The 18,547-nt window shown below is 63.5% G+C and overlaps 3 protein-coding genes across 4 annotated transcripts; 1 reads left to right on the top strand and 2 right to left on the bottom strand.

Moving 5' to 3' along the window:
- Nucleotides 1–514: 514 nt before the first annotated feature.
- On the bottom strand, nt 515–7,689 carry LOC128901603 (butyrophilin subfamily 1 member A1-like). The gene is made up of 9 exons (XM_054183674.1): nt 6,282–7,689; nt 5,897–5,981; nt 5,072–5,419; nt 4,066–4,347; nt 3,322–3,426; nt 3,023–3,043; nt 2,619–2,640; nt 1,843–1,970; nt 515–1,368 (listed from the first exon to the last, which is right to left on the bottom strand). The coding sequence occupies exons 2-9, from the start codon at nt 5,967–5,969 to the stop codon at nt 698–700; spliced, it is 1,650 nt and encodes a 549-aa protein (XP_054039649.1). The 5' UTR covers nt 5,970–5,981; nt 6,282–7,689; the 3' UTR covers nt 515–697.
- A 1,184-nt stretch (nt 7,690–8,873) lies between these two features.
- On the bottom strand, nt 8,874–12,443 carry RPS18 (ribosomal protein S18). Its single transcript, XM_054183856.1, has 6 exons — nt 12,341–12,443; nt 11,345–11,443; nt 11,152–11,238; nt 10,180–10,281; nt 9,986–10,077; nt 8,874–9,001 (listed from the first exon to the last, which is right to left on the bottom strand). Exons 1-6 carry the CDS (start codon nt 12,341–12,343, stop codon nt 8,926–8,928), a joined length of 459 nt encoding a protein of 152 aa, XP_054039831.1. The 5' UTR covers nt 12,344–12,443; the 3' UTR covers nt 8,874–8,925.
- On the top strand, nt 12,418–17,589 carry VPS52 (VPS52 subunit of GARP complex). Of its 2 annotated transcripts, none has more exons than XM_054183751.1 (20): nt 12,418–12,464; nt 12,553–12,667; nt 13,667–13,719; nt 13,805–13,894; nt 14,007–14,074; nt 14,181–14,356; nt 14,431–14,581; nt 14,699–14,799; nt 14,892–15,024; nt 15,125–15,182; nt 15,294–15,427; nt 15,514–15,669; nt 15,758–15,876; nt 15,993–16,116; nt 16,215–16,310; nt 16,464–16,571; nt 16,690–16,755; nt 16,874–16,985; nt 17,092–17,210; nt 17,299–17,589. In XM_054183751.1, exons 6-20 carry the CDS (start codon nt 14,184–14,186, stop codon nt 17,443–17,445), a joined length of 1,797 nt encoding a protein of 598 aa, XP_054039726.1. In that variant the 5' UTR covers nt 12,418–12,464; nt 12,553–12,667; nt 13,667–13,719; nt 13,805–13,894; nt 14,007–14,074; nt 14,181–14,183; the 3' UTR covers nt 17,446–17,589. The 2 variants fall into 2 exon arrangements, with proteins under 2 accessions (XP_054039726.1, XP_054039727.1); XM_054183752.1 differs by having other exon boundaries at nt 12,446–12,464; nt 13,819–13,894.
- Nucleotides 17,590–18,547: the final 958 nt, after the last annotated feature.

The raw sequence follows: 18,547 nt of genomic DNA, 5'->3' as shown, positions 1-18,547 counted from the left end.
ACGGGGGTGCTGAGGGGGGTCATACCCAACTCTGGGGGGCCTGGGGACAGTACCCAGCCCTGGGGAGGGGTACTGGGGTGCCCGTCCCCAGTTCAACACCCAACCCTGGAGCAGCAGCAGCCATCAATATTGTGAAATATCCGTCTGAAACAAGCCCAGCTTGGAAAACGCCTCCCACGTTCAGAAGTTTCCTCTTCTGCTGCACCTGAAGCCGCTCTGGGACAAAGACGCTTTCGCGCACAGAGCCAAAATCCCCCAAATAAGCAAAGAGCCGCTGCCGCCTTCACCCAACGCCCAACTGGGAAGGGAACTGGGTGCAGAAAACCCTTCTCTGCAGTAAAGGATGACGTGGTTTAGGAGGATGCTCCCAGAAGTGGGGCACCCCGGGGACAAGGCTCATGCCCCACTGGGGACTCCCCAGCACGGAGACTGGTGGGTGCCTGCAAATCCTCTTGGCGGGCAGCAAGGAACCAGGACAGAAACCCCCCGGAACCATCACAGCCAGGCTCCGTGTTCACCAACAAATCTTTATTGACACCAACCCTGCTGTGCCGGAGCAGGACACGCTGCGTGTAAGGGGAAGAAGAGCCCAAACCCACGGCTCAGCACCCAGAAAACGTCCCCAAAATCCGACCCAGCCAAAAACTGGTGTTTGTGAGGCCAGACAGCGTCCGAGGCAGCCCCCGTCCCCTGCCCCTCACTCCCCCTCTGCTCCCTGGGCTGGGGCAGAGGGATGGACATCTCCCGCAGGATCCAGGAGAGGAGCGCGGGGAGTCTCTGGAGAAGGGCAGGGGCTGCCGGCGGCCGGGGAGGGGAGGGAAGGGGGGATGAGGGTCTGGGGCACGCTGCCCCTCAGGCACAGCTGGGTTTTCTCTGTTCGTACCCAAAACCAGGGGCGCAGGGTCTCCCCTTTGAATGAGGCTGGTGGGAACGTGAAGATCTCGACCCCGGTGTTGGCATCGAGGAAAGTCACCAGCCCCCGGGCGCAGTCCAGACAGACCCAGATCCTGCTGGGGAGCGGGGACTGGGGGAGGAGGGTGCGAGGAGAGGTAAGAGACATGAACTGCCCATAGCAGTACCGCACTGCCCAGATCCCTCCTTCAGGGCTCCAGTCCGAGAACCTCTTCCTCTCCACAGACTCCCTGGCCACCCCAACACCCCACCATGAGTCACCTCCCACCTCCCCCTCCACCTCCCAGCAGTGTCTCCCCTCCCAGAACCCCTCCCGGCCCAGCACGCAGGACGAATACATAAATCTCTCCGGGATGTCGGGCAGGTCCCGCTCTTCGCTTTGCCACCTCACGCGCCTCAAATCCTCTGACAGGACGAGTTGGGAATGAGCCGTGTTCGGATCCAGGGTCACCACATCTGCAGGGGACAGGAGGAGCCGCAGCATCAGAGCTCAGTCCCGGGCAGGTTTCACCCCCTCGGGGACAGGACGTGCCCCATGGGGCAGGAGACTGGGCATCTCCTTCCTCCTCTCCATCCCCACCACGGGGCCGGCCCCAGCACGGCCACGGCCGAGCTCGGTCCCGTGGGAAGAGGCACCGGTGGGGCTGCAGCCCGCGCAGGGAGGAGCAGGACGGGGAGGCAGGGGCTGGGCTGGGCAGCGCACGGGGTCTCAGGGGGTGGTGGCTCCTCTGGGGCCCAAGGGGGTAACTCAGAATGGGGTGGAACGGCAAGAAAACGGGGCGAGATACAGCCCAGTGCCATGGTCTGGGGGGTCTGAGACACCAACACGACCCGGGATGGCCAGTGCCTTCACTGGCCACCCAGTTACACCTCCCACAGAGGGAAAGGGAGGAGAACCACCCGTAAAAATACAATAAAATACGCAATTACCTTGATTTTGAGGAAGCAGAAACTTTCTCCATTCTACAAGGAGAAAGAACAGCAGGTCACATCCCACGGTGGGTCCCCAGGGACTCTGGGCAGGGGAGAGGGTCCATCCCTGGGCTGGTGTCCCCCAGCTGTCCACCCTCCCAGGCATGTCCCCTCAGGGTTTACGCACGCCCAGGGGATAGAGGAATGGAGGGGGACGGACACGGACAGGGTTTGAGCTGACGCAGGCACAACCGCAAAACCACGGATGGAAAGCAAAGACCAAGTTTAATCTCGATACCTCACAGACCGGGCAATCTCCGAAGCGACACCCGGGGAGAGGCACACAAGCAGGGACCGTGGGCACCACGGAGTGAGAGAGAGTCCTCCCTCGTTAGGAAGAGTCCTTGGCAGCGAGAGACTCCTTGATAGCAAGAGCGCGCGCGGACGCCCTGTTCTTGCTGGGTATTTAAAGGGCTCCAACAGGCATGGTTTTCCCACTGTGCTTCGATCTTCTTCCACAACGGGCCAGGATTCTCAAGCGGCTGGATAATGCGTCCCTGAGTCCATCACAGCCTTACGGTGCCTAAGTGCACGTGTTTTTCTTGCAAGCACCCGAGACTGAATGACAATTAGCGCGATATACGTGTTTTCCAGTACCCCGGGTGCCAGTCACTTGAGCGTATTTACAATCCTCCTCCTCGCCCGTCTTCCATTGCTTTCCCACCGGGTGAAAGGGCCGAGCGCAGAGCGCCCGGGGGAGGTCACCGAGGCAGGAGGAGATCACGGAGACTCACCCAGTGCTGCGTCTCGGTTCCTCTGGAAAGGAAAAAGAAGCAGCACTGAGTGCTGAGAGGGGACGGCTTCTCACCCCACAACGGCTCCTGCGGGAGCGCGCAGAGTTCGGGCAGATCCCAAACTCCTCCCGTTTAGGGAGTGTTGAAAAGATCCCGTGGCTCCAAAGAAAGGCTCCCTGTGAGCCTGGAGCCGTCTCAAGGCTGGTTCCCAAAGAGAGAGGGAGGGGAGAGAGTCCGTCCCTGGGCTGGTGTCCCCCAGCTGCCCACGCACCCAGCCACGTCCCCTCGGGCTTTCCCCGCGCCCAGGGGATGGAGGGATGGAGGGGACGGGCACGGGGGGAAAGGGCCCAGCACAGAGCGACTGGGAGAGGACACTGAGGGAGGAGGAGATCACGGAGACTCACTCAGTTCTGCGTCTCGTTTCCCTGGAAAGCAAAAAAAGAAGCAATGAGTGATGAGAGGGGACGGCTTCTCATGCCACGGCTGCTCCTGCAAGAGCGGGCAGAGCTCGCGCAGAGCCAAAAATCCTCCTTTTTAGGGAGTGCGAAAAGACCCTCTGGCTCCCAGGAATGGGACCTCCTTTAATGAAGGCAAAACATGTTCTGACACAACTGTCATCCCCTTTTGAGTACATCCATGGGCCAGAGCTCAGCTTCACTCCACCCCGCTCCCCTCCACTCCAACCCCTCCATGACAAACTCACCTTTCCTTAGCCAGAGATAAACACTGAAACCACATGATGCCACCAAAAACACGAGGGAGACACCCAGAGCTGCCATCCAGTGAATGACATTGTGGAAAAAGGGAGCTGAGAAACAAAAACACAGCAGGAAAAGGGCTCATTTTGCACTCCTGTGTAGGAGGAAAATGAAAGGGAGAAAGAAAAACTCCAGGTTCTAACTCATCGTCAGGGTATTGGCTGGGATGGAATGAACAAGTGGACGTCATCGCTTGCAGCTATTGAGGGATGGGATGTTTTGGATTTGGGATGAGAAGCAGCAATGGGAGCGCACTGATGGTTTTGGTTGTTGCTGGGCAGTCGAGGAATGGTCTCCTCCTCACACCGCCCCACCAGCAAGTGGGCTTGGGGGGGAGCGCAAACAGTTGGGACAAAACCTGTTACTCTTCCCATTCTCTATCCCATCCCAACGGTGGGGAATGAGCGAGGGGCTGCGCGGTGCCGGCTCTGGGCTGGGATTACACCACCCCACTCCTAAAGCCTTGTGCTGGGAGCCCTGGGCTCAAGGGGACATCGTCCTCTCCAGCCCACAGACATCCCAATGCTCCCCTGAAGCCCGCCAGGCTCAGGTTATCTCCTGCGCTAAAGCTCACCTGCGGGTGCATCCCCTCCCATTCCTCCACCCCCCGCATGTTTCTCCAGCCCCCTGAGATCAAACCGCCCCCGCCCCCAAGCGCAGCCAACCCCAGCCCCGCTGCCATCCTGCACCTGAGATGTGCAGGGACGACGCCTGCTCCTGCTCCAGGCGGCTGTTCCTCACCACGCACGACAAGTTCCCATCGCCCTTCCCGCTCACCACGACGACATCTTGGATCTCAAACAGGCCCCTCTCGTCAGAGGAAAGTCTCTGGGAGACCGAGGGCAGACGCTGCCCGCTGGCAGCCTTCCACAGCACCTCCGGTTGCGGGTACCAGCCGGCTGATCCACACACCACCCGGATGCCTCTGTTCTCATAAGCCTCCAGAGAGAGGAGAGGGACGGAGCCCATGGCTGGGGGAAGAGCCCGCCGTTGGGCTGAGTTAGGGATGGACTCGGCTCAAAGGCAAAGACCCAACCCCATACCAGACACATCACATTGTCCCGAGGGGGCTGTGGGACCACGCACGTGCTCCTCACACCACCCAAACCACCCCAACGTGTGCAGGAACCGGAGAGCATTGATGCCCAATGACCCCACACCGCCCATAAAACAGCCCGGCAGAGGAGGACCCAGAGGCCGAGCAAGGTCTCTGCCCTCTCCCGTCCTTGCCCAAGAAGCCCTGAGGCTTCCAGACAAGGCACCAGGTCTCCTCCGGCACCAACAGCAAAGGCAAAGCAAGGATCCAGCTGGTGGGACCTGGGAAGAGGGCTCTTCCCAACGCCAGGCACAGCGGTAGCTCCCATCCTGGGCTCGCTTGGCAGCCCAGGCCCTGAGCCCAAGCAGCTGCTCAGCAGCTTCTCCCCTGTGCCCTCACAACACCTCGAGGACACCACAGAGACACAAAGCCACCTCGTTTGTGCCACTCTGCCCCCAAAAACACCTCCAGCACCATGTCTGTGCTCCTTCCTGGGCAGGCATGGATGGGAAGGGTCCCCTTCAACCCGACCTCTGTCAAGGTCTATTGGCCTTTGGCATTGGATGGATGGACGTGAGGGTGGGACAGAGGTCTGGGAGGGACACTCCAACCCAGGGACACCTGAACCACCCCCAGGAAACACCGCACCACCCACAAACCTGCCACCTCCAGGTCCACTGTAGCTTCTCCATAAGAGGCAGCATCTCTCACAGTGCAGACGTACTGGCCATCATCAGAGGGTCTCACCCCAGCGAGTCGCAAGTCCAGGGTCCCATTGGAGAGACCATCTCTGACCAACTCTGTCCTTCCAATGTATTCCTCCATCTGTGCCCCATACAGGTCCTCTCCATTTCGGTAGAGATGCACCGTTTCCGAGAACTGGTGCCGGATCCACCTGATCTCCAAGCTCCGAGCGTCCGCGCGTGGGGACAAGTGACACAGCAGCACGACGTCCTGCCCCACGGTGGCAAGGAGAGGTTGGTCTGGTCCCACCACTCTGAACTCAGCTTGGGGACGGAGAAGGACACAGAGAGACGGAGATTGCGCCCACGTTAATTCGGGGCGATGCATGGCAAGGGGCGAGCGTGGCGTGAGTGGTGCCCGCTCCATCCCGCGGGCGTCGCTTTGCCCTCCCCGTGCTCCAAAGAGCCTGGAGAAACTGGAGAGGGAGTGGGAGGACTCCAAGGAGAAGGAGGTTCCCTGGGAGTGGGAACTGCTCCAGAAAGTCACCCCCAACCCCGAAAATAGCCCCCAGCCCGGCCAGCCCTGGGAGAAGGGACAAACGCTTTAGGGGAGCACTGCGGGACGGGACTGAAGGTGTCCCAGGGCAAGGGACGTGGGGGTGGCATCAAGAGCCCAAGGGAAAGTGAAACCCATCCGCGGCCCAGCTCTGGGCTCAGCTCCTCCTGCCCCACGGCACCTCCCCTGCCCCACATCTGCCCCCCGCAGCGGGCTCAGCGCCCCCAGCCCTGCAGGATCCCTACCTGATCCCAGGCGGAGCACGTGGAGAGTCAGGAAATAACTCAGGAGGCCCCTGGGGCTGGCGGGGAACCCCATCTGCGGGCGCAGCTGGAGAAGAGGGTGAGAAGGGAGGCAGAGGGAGGGCAAGGGGGGGTTAGAGCCGCCGGGGAGGGGATGGGGAAGAAGGGCTGCACCCGCCCCCAGGGAGGCTCCAGAAATCCCACCAAACCCCCCGCACCCTGCCGTCGGGAGGAACCATCGGTCGAGGGCAGGACGGGCCCACGCCGCGGCTCCCGCTGCAGCCCCTGCTCTGCCCCACTGCCCTTCCCCCTGGATTTCTTCTAAATCCTAAAGACTTTCTACAAAATTGAATATTCTAATTTCCCCGGAAAAGGAAAAGTCCCATACCGGATGGGTACGATCTGCGGGAGGCACCTGGCCCCACCCAACATCTCCAAACTTTTGCCAGTTCCCAGGTGCAGAATTCTTGGCTTTGGAGTGACTCCGGGCTCCACCCCGCCCCCCCCCACCCCATCGGCCGAGATGCCTCAGAGATGATCCCTGTTGCCAAATCCCGCACAAGACTTTAAATTCGTTAAACGTGACATATTCCTCGCCGAAAGGGAATTCACTTACCGCGCTCGAGGAACCAGCCTACAGGATCCACCCGAGGTCTCACCCTCGGTTTTTGGGTGCAGCGTTACGGGGGTTTTACAGTGACTGCAGGCTCCACCCCCGCATGCAAAACGAATGAAAAAGTTGGGAAGAAAAAAAAAAAAAAAGAGGAAGGAAACATGTGCACTTGGAGGGGAGCACATTATGATTAGAGCTTCGTTGTGAATGTTGGAGATGGTGGAGGAGCCCAGCAGTGTCCCTGCAGCCCTTCAGGAGCCAGGAGCTTGTGAGGAGTCAGGGACACTGCGACAAGAAGGTTTGGGGGGGTTCAAGTGTCGGGACACCCCAGCTGTGCCCTATCCCTCTGCCCTGTCAACTTGGGGACATCACTTCCCTGGGGAGGACGTGTCCCCAACGTCCCACCCTCATCCATACTCAAAATATTGGGCGCAGGGACGTGGCGGTGTGGTCTCCCCTTTCCCTTGCTCCTGGCTCCTGCTCAAGCCATAACCATCACAGAATCCCAGGCTGGCAGGGGTTGGAAGGGACCTCTGGAGATCATCCCATCCAACCCCCCCCCCGCCAGAGCAGGGTCGCCCAGAGCAGGCGGCGCAGGAACGCGTCCGGGAGGGTTTGGAATGTCGACGGAGACGGAGACTCCGCCACCTCTCTGGGCAGCCAGTGCCAGGGCTCTGCCACCCGCAGAGTGAAGAAGTTCCTCCTCGTGTTGAGGTGGAACTTCCCATGGTCAAGTTTGTGCCCGTTACCCCTCGTCCTGTCGCTGGGCACCACTGGAAAGAGCCTGGCCCCATCCTGACACCCCCCCTTGAACTATTTATAAGCGTTGATAAGATCCCCCCTCAGCCGTCTTTTTTCCGGACTGAAGAGACCCAAATCCCTCAGCCTTTCTCCATCAGAGAGATGGTCCATCCCCTCGGCATCTGGGCAGCCCTTTGCTGTCCCCTCTCCAGCAGTTCCCCGTCCTTCTGGAACCGGGGAGACCACAGCTGGACCCACCGCAGGCTCCGCAGTTGCCCCAAAACCTTTATCGCCCCCAATCCCGCTGCGACGGGGCAGGAATCGTGGCGTCGAAGGGGAGGAAGAACCCAAACGGGCAGCTCAAAACTCACGAAACAGCCCCAAATTCTGCCCCAACCCCAAACCTGGCCTTTGCGACCCAAAAAATGGTGTTTGTGACCCATTCGGGACAGCCCCCAGCCCCTCCCCCTCCCCCCCGCCTCTGCGACCCCCCCCGGCCCCGTGCTGGGGCAAAGAGAGGGGCATCTCCTGCAGGATCCAGGGGAGCGTAAGGTCCTCGTGCAAGGCCCCATCCTCGTGCGAAGTCCTCGTGCAAGGCCCCATCCTTGTGTGAGACCTGGCCCTTGCGTGGGGTCCCCACCTTCCCCCGAGGCCCCGTCCTCGTGCAAGGCCCCATCCTCGAGCAAGGCTCTGGCTCATGCAAGGCCCCGTCCTTGTGCAAGGCCCCGTCCTCGTGCAAGGCCCCGTCCTCGTGCAAAAACCTGCCCTCACGCAAGGACCCATCCTCGTGCAAAGACCCATCCTCGAGCAAGGCTCTGGCTCACGCAAAGACCCATCCTCGTGCAAAGACCTGTCCTCATGCAAGGCCCTTTCCTCATGAAAGGACACACCCTCGTGCAAGGACTCATCCTAGTGCAAGGCACCATCAGCCTCCCAGACCCCATCCTCTTGCGAAACCTCGCCCTCGTGCAAAGCACCATCCCTGGGTGAAGCCCCGTCCTCGTGCTAGGTCCTGACCTTGTGCAAGACCCTTGTCCTCGTGCGAGGCTCCATCTTCCCCCCCAGGCCCCATCTTCATGCGAGGCCCCATCTTCATGCGAGGCCCCATCCTCGTGCAAGACCCCATCTTCCCCCCAGGCCCCATCCTTGTGCAAGGCCCTGTCCTCGTGCGAGGTCCAATCCTCAAGCAAGGCTCTGGCTCAAGCAAAGACCCGTCCTCGTGCAAAGACCCAGCCTCATACAAGAACCCTGTCCTTGTGCGAGGCCCCGTCCTCGTGCAAAGACACATCCTTGAGCAAGGCTCTGGGCTCATGCAAAGACCTGTCCTCGTGCAAGACCCCATCCTCGTGCAAGGCACCATCAGCCTCCCAGACCCCATCCTCTTGCGAAACCTCGCCCTTGTGCAAAGCACCATCCCTGGGTGAAGCCCCGTCCTCGTGCGAGGCTCCACCTCCCCCCCCAGGCCCCATCCTCGTACAAAGCTCTCGTGCGCAGCACCATCCCTGTGCAAGGCCCCGTCCTCGTGGGAGGCTCCATCTTTGGGTGAGGCCCCCTCCTCGTGCAGTCCCCTCCTCGTGCGAGGCCGCCCCCGCCCTCTCCCCCAGGTCACACAGAGCCAGGCGGGTGTCACTCGTGTCACCAACGTCACTTTTATTCCTCTGCGCCCCCCCCGCCCCGCTCACTTCTTCTTGGAGACGCCAACGGTGCGACCCCGCCGGCCCGTGGTCTTGGTGTGCTGGCCTCGCACGCGCAGCCTGGGGGGGGACAACATGGGTGGCATCAGGGGACCTTGTCCCCAAGTGCCACCTCCCCCCCGTCCCCGTGTCCCCTCCGGTGTCCCCAAACCCCCTCATCATCACCCCCACAAGTGCCACAGCCCCATCGCACACGCAGCCTCGGGGGGAGGGGGAGCACCACCACAGCCACCTCAGGGATCTTGTCCCCAACTGTCACCTGTGTCCCCATGTCCCCTCTGATGTCCCCAAGATCCCTTTGATGTCCCTGAACCCACCAGTGTCCCCAAGAGCCCCCCCTCTTACCCCCACAAGTGCCACAGCCCCCTCATGCATGCACAGCCTGGGTGACGCACCACAGCCACCTTGGGGAGGGACCCTGTCCCCAAGTGCCACCTCCCCTGATGTCCCTTTGTCCCTCTAGTGTCCCCCAAGACCCCCTTGGTGTCCCCAACCCCCCGCCTTGGTGTCCCCAAGACCCATCCCCCCCCCCGCCAAGTGCCACAGCCCATTGACATGTGCAGCCTGGATGGGTGAAGCACGGTGCCCTCAGGGACCCTGTCCCCAAGTGCCATCTCCCTTGGTGTCCCCAAGACACCCTTGATGTCCCCAAACCGCCAGCTGTGTCCCCAAGAGCCCCCCCCCAGTGTCCCCAAGACCCCTGATCACTCCCAGAAGTGCCACAGCCCTCTCGCACGCACAACCTCGAGGGGGACACAACAGCGGTGCCAGGAACCCCGTCCCCAAGTGTCACCTCCCCTGGTGTCCCCGTGTCCCTTCTGGTGTCCCCAAACCCCTCCTGGTGTCCCCGAGACCCCTCCTGGTGTCCCCAACCCTCCCCAGAACTACCAGAGCCCCCTCGCATGCGCAGCCCGGGGGGGACACAACAGTCGTCTCAGGGACTCTGTCCCCGAGTGTCACCTCTCACCATGTCCCCCCCCACGTCCCTGTGTCCCCCTCGATGTCCCCAACCCCCCCTCCCGATGTCCCCAAGCCCCTCCTCACCCCCAGAAGTGCCGCAGCCCCCGATGTGCCCGGATTTTCTTCAGCCGCTCCAAATCCTCCCGGAGTTTATTGTCCAACCCGTTGGCCAGCACCTGGCGGGGGAGAGGGGACACGGGGGGACATCAGGAAACACGAAGGGACACCGAGGGGAACATCAGGGGACATCGGGGGACTGTCCCGTCCCCCCCCCTCACCTGGCTGTACTTCCCGTCCTTCACGTCCTTCTGCCGGTTGAGGAACCAGTCGGGGATCTTGTACTGCCGGGGGTTCTGCATGATGGTGATCACCCGCTCCACCTGTTGGGACATGTAAACGACACCTCCGGGATGTCCCCAACCCCCCTTGAAACGTCCCCAACCTCCCCAGGATGTCCCCAACGCCCCCTGAGAAGTCCCCACCCCCTCCCCGAGATCTCCTCAATTCCCCCCAGAGATCTCAACCCCCCCCCCCCCTTGAGACACCCTCAACAACCCCGAGATGTCCCCAACGCCCCCCAAGATGTCCCAAACACCCCCGAGATGTCCCTGACCCCCTAGACATGTCCACACACCCTCCCCGATGTACCCAAACCCACTGAGACGTCCCCAATACCCCCCAAAATATCCCTAACCCCCGCCGAGATGTCTCCGACCTCCCCCCGAGATGTCCCCAACGCCCTCAGAGATGTGCCCCATCCCCTCACAGATGTCCCCAACGCCCCCGATATGTCCTTGACCCCCTAGAGATGTCCCCACACCCCCCGAGATGTCCCCAACATCCCCCTAAAATGTCCCTAATCCCCACAGACACGTCCCCAACCTCCCCACAGGTGACCCCAACCACCCCCGATATGTCCCCAGTCCCCCGAGATGTCCCCAACCACTCCTAGATGTCCCCAACGCCCCTCAGATGTCCCCAAACCCCCTGACATGTCCCCAACATCCCAAACACATGCCCATTCCCCTCAGAGATGTCCCCAATGCCCACAGACATGTCCCCAACTCCATCAGCAATGCCCCCAACTTCCCCACAGATGTCCCCAACTCCCTGAGAGATGTTCCCAATGCCCCCGAGATGTCCCCAACTCCCTGAGAGATGTTCTCAACTCCACCAGCAATGCCCCCAACCCCCCAGAGATGTCCCCAATGCCCCCTGAGATGTCCCCGTGTCCCCCCCACAGCGCTCACCTCGTCCTCGGTCAGCTCGCCCGCGCGCTTGGTGAGGTCGATGTCGGCCTTGCGCAGCACCACGTGGGCATAGCGGCGCCCCACACCCTGGGGGGCGGGGGACAGGGAGGGACAAAAAGGTGGGGGTCACATCACCTGTGTCGCATACCCCCCCCCTCCCCGTGTCCCCTGGTGTCCCCCGGCATCCCCTCACCTTGATGGCGGTGATGGCGAAGGCGATTTTGCGGCGCCCGTCGATGTTGGTGTTGAGGACGCGCAGGATGTGCTGGAACTTCTCAGGGATGACGAGAGACTAGGGGGGGACGACACGGGGTGGGGGGGACACGGTCACTGGGGGGGACAGAGTCACTGGGGCAGGGGGACATGGTCACTGGAGGGGGGGGGGGGGCTGGTGGCCACCCGTGTGGGACACGGTCACTGCCAGAGGGGCACAGTCATAGGGGGATGGGGACAGTCACCGCAGGGGGGGGGGTTACGTTGTCACGAGGGAGGGACACGGTCATGGGGAGGGGGGGGCACAGTCACAGGTGGGTGGGGACAGTCACTGCACGGGGGTTACATGGTCACAGGAGGGGACACATGGACACTTGGGGGGGGGGGCAGTGGCCACCAGTTGGGGACATGGTCACGGAGGGGGGGGCACAATCATAAGGGGGTGGGAAAGGTCACGGCGCGGGGGGTGTTACACGGTTAAGGGGGGGGGGGGACACGGACACTGGGGGGGTGGGGGGGCGACACGCTCACCAAGGATGGGGTCAGTCACCGAGGGGGGGACACGGAAGGGTTTGGGACAATCACCGGGGAAGGAGGTGGGGGGAGACACGGTCACGGGGGGGGGGGGGGGGGGGAAATGGGGTCCAGGGTCACCGGAGGCTGGGGACGATCACTGGGAGGGGGTCACGGTCAAGGAAGGGGGGGCCACACGGTCCCCGGGGGTTGGGGACAGTCCCGGGGGGGCCCACACGGTCACGGAGGGTCGGGGATGCCCACCGGGGGCAACATGGCGGCCACCAGAGTCGGGGGGGGGGGGGGAATGTGTCCGGCCCCACGCGGCCGGCATCCTCCCCCGCCGCCGCCTCCATCCCTCCCCACCCGACCCCCCGGAGCCCGTCCTTCCTCCCCGCTCCCTCCCCGCCGCCCCCTCACCCACCCCCGGTCCCGGATGGCGGCCGATGCCGCCGGCGCCTACCATGGCTGCAGCCTGCGCGTCTCGCCGGGCTCCGCCGGAAGAGGGGGAGGAAGTGACGTTAGCGCGCTGGGCGGGAAGCGCCTGTCACATGACCGCGGCGGCAAACATGGCGGCGGAGGCGGCGGTAGGGCCGGGGGTAGCGGACGGTGGAGGGGGGGGTTTTGTAGGATCGGGGGTGTCCGGGTGGGGCTGAGCGGCCGCTTCCGCCGTAGGTTCGGGTCTCGGAGGCGCCGCTGGAGGCGGAGCTGGAGGCGGAGCTGGGCCGGGGCCCCCCCGAGGCCGAGCTGGACCTGGAGGGGGAGGATCTGGTGCTGGACGAAGTGGACGGTGGGGGACCGAGGAGGGGGGACACGAGGGACCGGGGGATCACGGGGGGACGGGGAGGGGGTGAGGGCCTGGTGATGTTGGGGGGGGACGGTGGGGACGGGGGACGACATGGCAGACGTTTGATGGGGCGGGGGGGGAGGTTTGATGGGGACCCCATGGTTTGATGGGGACCAGTGATGGGGAGGGGCGGGGGGGGGGACACACAAGGGGACAAGGACGTGGCAGGGACAAAGGGGGACACACAGGGTGGCGAGAGGGGAGGCAAGGGAGAGGTTTTGGGGGGGCACGTGAGACCTTTGGGGCAGATGACAAGGACACAGGGACATGGGGACACAGGGGACTGGGGTGGGGGGGGGAAGCATGAGGGGATCAGTGATTGGGGGGGGCACAACATGGGAGTCCAGTGATGGGGGGGGACACACAGGGGACTGGTGATGGGGGGGGACACAGGGAACCGGTGATGGCGGGGGGACGACTGGGGAGAGGGTGGAGGAGGGGCATGGGAGACCTTTGATGGGGGGGGGACACGGGGGTGTTTTTGGGGGGAAATGGGGGGCACAGGGAGGGGTGAGGGGAACACGGGGGTGTTTTGGGGGGGACATGGGCGACACAGTGGGGGAGCAGGGACGGGGTGGGCACAGGGGAACAGTTGGGGGGAACATGTGAGACCTTTGGGGGGGGCACATGGAGATCAGTGATGGGAGGGGGACGTGGGGGGACACAGGGGACTAGTGAGTGGGGGGGGGACATGGGGGACCGATGATGGGGGGGACGGACACAAGGGACTTGGGATGGGAGGGGGCATGGGGGGCAGAGGGAGGGGACAGTTAGGGGGGACATGGGGGTGTTTGGAGGGGGCTGACAGGGGCCATGACACGGGGGGGGGGCGGCGGGCAGGAGAGGGGGCGCAGGAGCAGGTTGGGGGCTGGCGTGGGGACACTGTGGGGACAGTGGTGATGTCCAGCCCCTGTGTGTCCGTCCCGTCCCCCCCCTCCGCAGTTCACATCCAGGCCAACCTGGAGGACGCGCTGGTGCAGGAGGCCCTGAAGACAGTGAGTGGCACTTGTGTCCCCCCCCAAAACACCCTGCCCCATAGTGTCCCCAGCCCCACGGTGTGTGTCCCCCCCTCGATGACAGGGCTGTCCCCGCAGGGCGTGGACCTGCGGCAGTACTCCAAGCAGGTGGAGCTGGAGCTGCAGGAGGTGGAACGTGCCTCCATCCGCGACTGTATCCTTCTCCTGGGGGAATGGGGGGGGGGGCTGTCATGGGATGGGGAGGGACACGGTGTCCCCAGTGTCCCCCTGCGTGTCCCCAACGTGTCCCTGACCCGCCCTGGCAGACATCAAGGAGAGCGAGAACATCGCCTCGCTGCACAACCAGATCACCGCTTGCGACGCCATCCTGGAGGTGAGGGGTGGCAGGGGATGGCCTCGGGTGGCCCCCGAGCATCCCCTCCGTGTCCCCAAGTTGTCCCCTAAGCCCTGGCTGTGTCGTGTGTCCCCCCGCCCCGCAGCGCATGGAGCAGATGTTGAGCGCATTCCAGTGCGACCTGAGCAGCATCAGCTCCGAGATCCGGACGCTGCAGGAGCAGTCGGTGGCCATGAACTTGCGGCTGAAGAACCGCCGGGCCGTGCGGCGGCAACTGGGCCAGCTCCTGGACGAGCTGGTGGTCCCCGCCGCCATGATCAGGTGGGACATTGAGGGACAAGAGAGGTGCCTGCCACCTCCCTGTCCTCCTGCGTCACGTCCCCGTCACCTCCCAGCACCATCCTGGAAGCGCCGGTGACAGAGCCGGAATTCCTGGAGCAGCTGCAGGAACTGAACGGGAAAATCAACTCGGTGAAGGAGCAGGCATTCCGGGAGACTGTGGCCTGCGCCGACGTCCAGCACGTCCTGGAGAAACTCAAAATTAAGGTGACACAATACAACCCCCACCCCAGAACCCAAGGGACACACACCCCCCACCCCCCCCCAGCACCCAGGGGACTCCCTCAGCACCCCCCAATCCTGTGTTGTCCCCCCCACCCCAAGGCCGTCACCAAGATCCGGGAGTTCGTCCTGCAGAAGATCTACTCCTTCCGCAAGCCCATGACCAACTACCAGATCCCCCAAAACGCCTTGTTGAAATACAGGTGGGGTGTTGGGGGGGGGACGCTGGGGAAGGAAATGGGGGGACGGAGAGTTGGGGGGGGCGGGGTTACCCCGACATCTTCTCCCCGGGCAGGTTTTTCTACCAGTTTCTGCTGGGCAACGAGCGGGTGGTGGCGCAGGAGCTGCGGGAGCAGTACGTGGACACCATGAGCAAGATCTACCTCTCCTACTTCAAATCCTACACCAGCCGCCTCATGAAGATCCAGGTTGGGGGGGAGGGGGCTTGGGGGGGGTGGGTGGGACACCGGGGGCCGTGCTTCGGGCACTTGGCACCCCCCCCGCTCCTACTCCGTTTTGTCCCTGCAGTATGAGGAGGTGGCGGAGAAGGACGATCTCATGGGTGTGGAGGACACGGCCAAGAAAGATATCCTAGAGTTGTGTGTGGGGACAAGGATGAGGGTTGGGGGGGGGATTTGGGACACCCCGTTATTGCCTTGACCCCCGTTATCCTGTGTGTCGTCCCCCCCCCCATCACGCTTCTTCTCCAAGCCCTCGTTAAAGAACCGCAACACCGTCTTCACCCTGGGCAACCGGGGCAGCGTCATCGGGGCGGCCGAGCTGGAGGGTCCCATCATCGTGCCCCACGCTGCGCAGAAGAGCGACGTGCGGGTGAGTTTAACCGAGGTGGGGGGGCGCGGAATAAGAGGTTTTTTGGGGGTGTCCTGACCTCCGTCCATCCGTCCGTCCGTCGGCAGTACCCCTTCGAGTCGCTGTTCCGCAGCCAGCACTACGCGCTGCTGGACAACAGCTGCCGCGAGTACTTGTTCCTCTGCGACTTCTTCATGGTGACCGGCCCCAGCGCCCAGGATCTCTTCAACGCCGTCATGGGCAAGACCTTGGCCATGTTCCTGGTGAGGGTTTTTTTTGGGGGGGGGGGGGATTTTGGGGGGCCCCCAAGGGCTCTAACTCCCCCCCCGCCACACACGCTTCAAATCGCAGAAGCACATGGAAGCCTACGTCTGCGACTGCTACGACAGCATCGCCGTCTTCCTCTGCATCCACATCGTCCTGCGCTTCAAAGCCATCATGGCCAAGCGCAACATCCCCGCCGTCGATAAGTGAGTAGGGAACCTCAGGACCAACCCCCCCACCCCCCCCCCAAATCCCACAGGAACCCCAAAATCCCACAGGGAAACCCCCCCCCCCTCCAAATCCGTGTTTCCGCCCCGCCCAGGTACTGGGACACGCTGCTGGAGATCCTGTGGCCCCGCTTCGAGCACATCCTGGAGCTGAACATCCAGAGCATCCAAAGCACCGACCCCCAGAAATTGGGGTTCCTCGACACCCGCCCCCACTATGTATGGTGAAGGGAGGGGCGATGGGGGGGGGGAGGGTGGGGGTTGGGGTCCCCTCCTTGCCCCCTCCACCCCCACTTTACACCCCCCCCCCACCCCAGATCACCCGCCGCTACGCCGAATTCTCCTCCGCCATCGTCAGCATCAACCAGACCTTCCCTAACGAGAAGACCCACGCGCTGCTGGGGCAGCTCCAGGTAGTGGGGGGGGTGGGGGGGAGAGGAAAGAACTCGGGGACACACACGCACCCCCCCCCAAACTTTTGGGGGGACCCAGAAGTGCTGGGGGAGGGGTGTGTCACCCCAACACCACCACCCTCCCCGCCATGTCTTTGTTCCCCCCCGCCCCAGGTGGAGGTGGAGAACTTCGTGCTGCGCGTGGCGGCCGAGTTCTCCTCCCGCAAGGAGCAGCTCATCTTCCTCATTAACAACTATGACATGATGCTGGGCGTCCTCATGGTAACGAGTCCCCCTCCCTATGACAACCCCCCCCTCCCCCCCCAAACCTAGGGGGGGAGTCCCCAAATTTAAAGGGAGGCGGGGGGGGAGCTCAAAACCTGTGTGTCCTCACCCCCAGGAGCGGGCGGTGGAGGAGAGCAAGGAGGTGGAGGGCTTCCAGCAGCTGCTCTCTGCCCGCACCCAGGTGAGCCCCCCCGGCTTTATGTTTTTTGGGTTCCCCCCCCCCTCCCCCTTTACTGGGGGGGTGTGGGGGTGTCTCAGGGTGTGGGGTGGGGGGGCTGTGTCACCGTCCCCTCCCGCAGGAGTTCATCGAGGAGATCCTGTCCCCCCCCTTCGGCGGAATGATCGCCTTCGTCAAGGAGGCGGAGGCGCTGCTGGAGAAGGGGCAGCTGGAGCGGCTGCGCGGGGAGGAGGGTAAGGGCAGGAGGGGGGGAAAGACATGAATTTTAGGGAACACCCCCCACTAGCGCTTCGGGAGGGGTGTCTTTACCTTCTGTGTGTTCCCCCCCCCCGCCACCAGCTCGGGTGACACAACTGGCTCGGGGTTTCTCCAGCACCTGGAAGGCGTCGGTGGAGTCGCTGAGCCAGGACGTCATGCGTTCCTTCAGCAACTTCAAGAACGGCACCGGCATCATCCAGGTGGGGGTTCCGGGGGGGGAATACTTTTCGGGGGGGGGGGGGGGTTGTCCATAACCCCCCCCACAACCCTCCCTCGGCCTCTCCCCAGGGTGCCCTGACGCAGCTGATCCAATATTACCACCGGTTCCACAAGGTGCTGGCGCAGCCCCCCCTGCGCTCCCTGCCCGCCCGCGCCGAGCTCATCAACATCCACCACCTCATGGTGGAGCTCAAGAAGCACAAACCCAACTTCTAAGGCCGGGGACGGGGAGGGGGGGGTGTATGTGTGCGTGTGTCTGTGTGTCCCCCCCCCCCACTCCCACCCAGCTCTTTGTCTATCCAATGTCACCCCCGGGGGGGTGACAATTCCCCCCACCACCACCACCTGCCCCCAGCGCACGGATAAAGGAGAGGAGGTGCAGGAGAGCCCCGAGCGGTGCTTTATTGCTGCTGCCAACAGCGGGGGGACGGGGGGGCTCAGGAGGGCTGGGGGGGGTCCAGAGGGTGGGGGTGGCCACTGTTGTCCCCCGCCACCGGGCTGGGGACAAAGGGCAGAAGGTGCCACCCCACTGCGGTGACGCTGTCTGCCACCCGGGGGAGGGGGGGACGGACACACAACATCCGGGGGGGGTTGGGGCTCCCTGGGGACATCTGGGGTGGGGGGGGGGGTGGAGTCAGTGTGTCCCCCCCCCATGGTGCGGTGGGACCCCCTGGATATCACCTCTGCCCCCCCCCCCTTAGGGCTTCCCCCACCCCCCAAAGAGGGGGGCAGGTGCCAGGGGACACACCCCCCCCACAAAGATCCTGTAGCCCCATAGATTTTTGTCCCCCTGACCCAGAACAGTGTCCCCCCCCTTCCCTAGGGGTGACGGGGGGGGGGACACACAACTTCTTTGGGGAGGTGGTGGGGGTGTCCCCTTGGGGTCCTTGCAGTGCCCCCCCCCGCACCCCCAACTGCCATCACCACCCCACAGCTGGGGGAAGGCCCTCAGGGCTGAGCCCCCCCCCCACTTCCTGGGGGACACCAGGGGACTGTTGCCCACCCCCCCCCCCCATTCCCCAGTAAGCGACCGGTAGCTCACCCCCCCCCTTCCCTGGGGGGGCACTGGGACTGCTGCCACCCTCCAAGCAGGGGGCTGTCACCCCCCCTGCCCCCACTTCACCAGTGGCTGATGGGGTGGGGGGGGGGGGCTGTGTTGTGCCACAACCCCCCCCAGTCCCTCCTTGGGGGGGGAGGACACTGGGACTGTCCCCCCCACCCCCACCATTACCACCAGTGGGTGACTGGGGACCACCCTTGTCCCAGTCCTTCCCTGGGCGGGGGGCGGGGGGGAACGACACTGGGACTATAAACCCCC

This window comes from Rissa tridactyla, chromosome 27, assembly GCF_028500815.1.
Source record: "Rissa tridactyla isolate bRisTri1 chromosome 27, bRisTri1.patW.cur.20221130, whole genome shotgun sequence".
NCBI classification, from domain to species: domain Eukaryota; kingdom Metazoa; phylum Chordata; class Aves; order Charadriiformes; family Laridae; genus Rissa; species Rissa tridactyla.
Note: the sequence above shows the minus strand (reverse complement) of the source record. Positions and strands in the feature narration are given on the sequence as shown.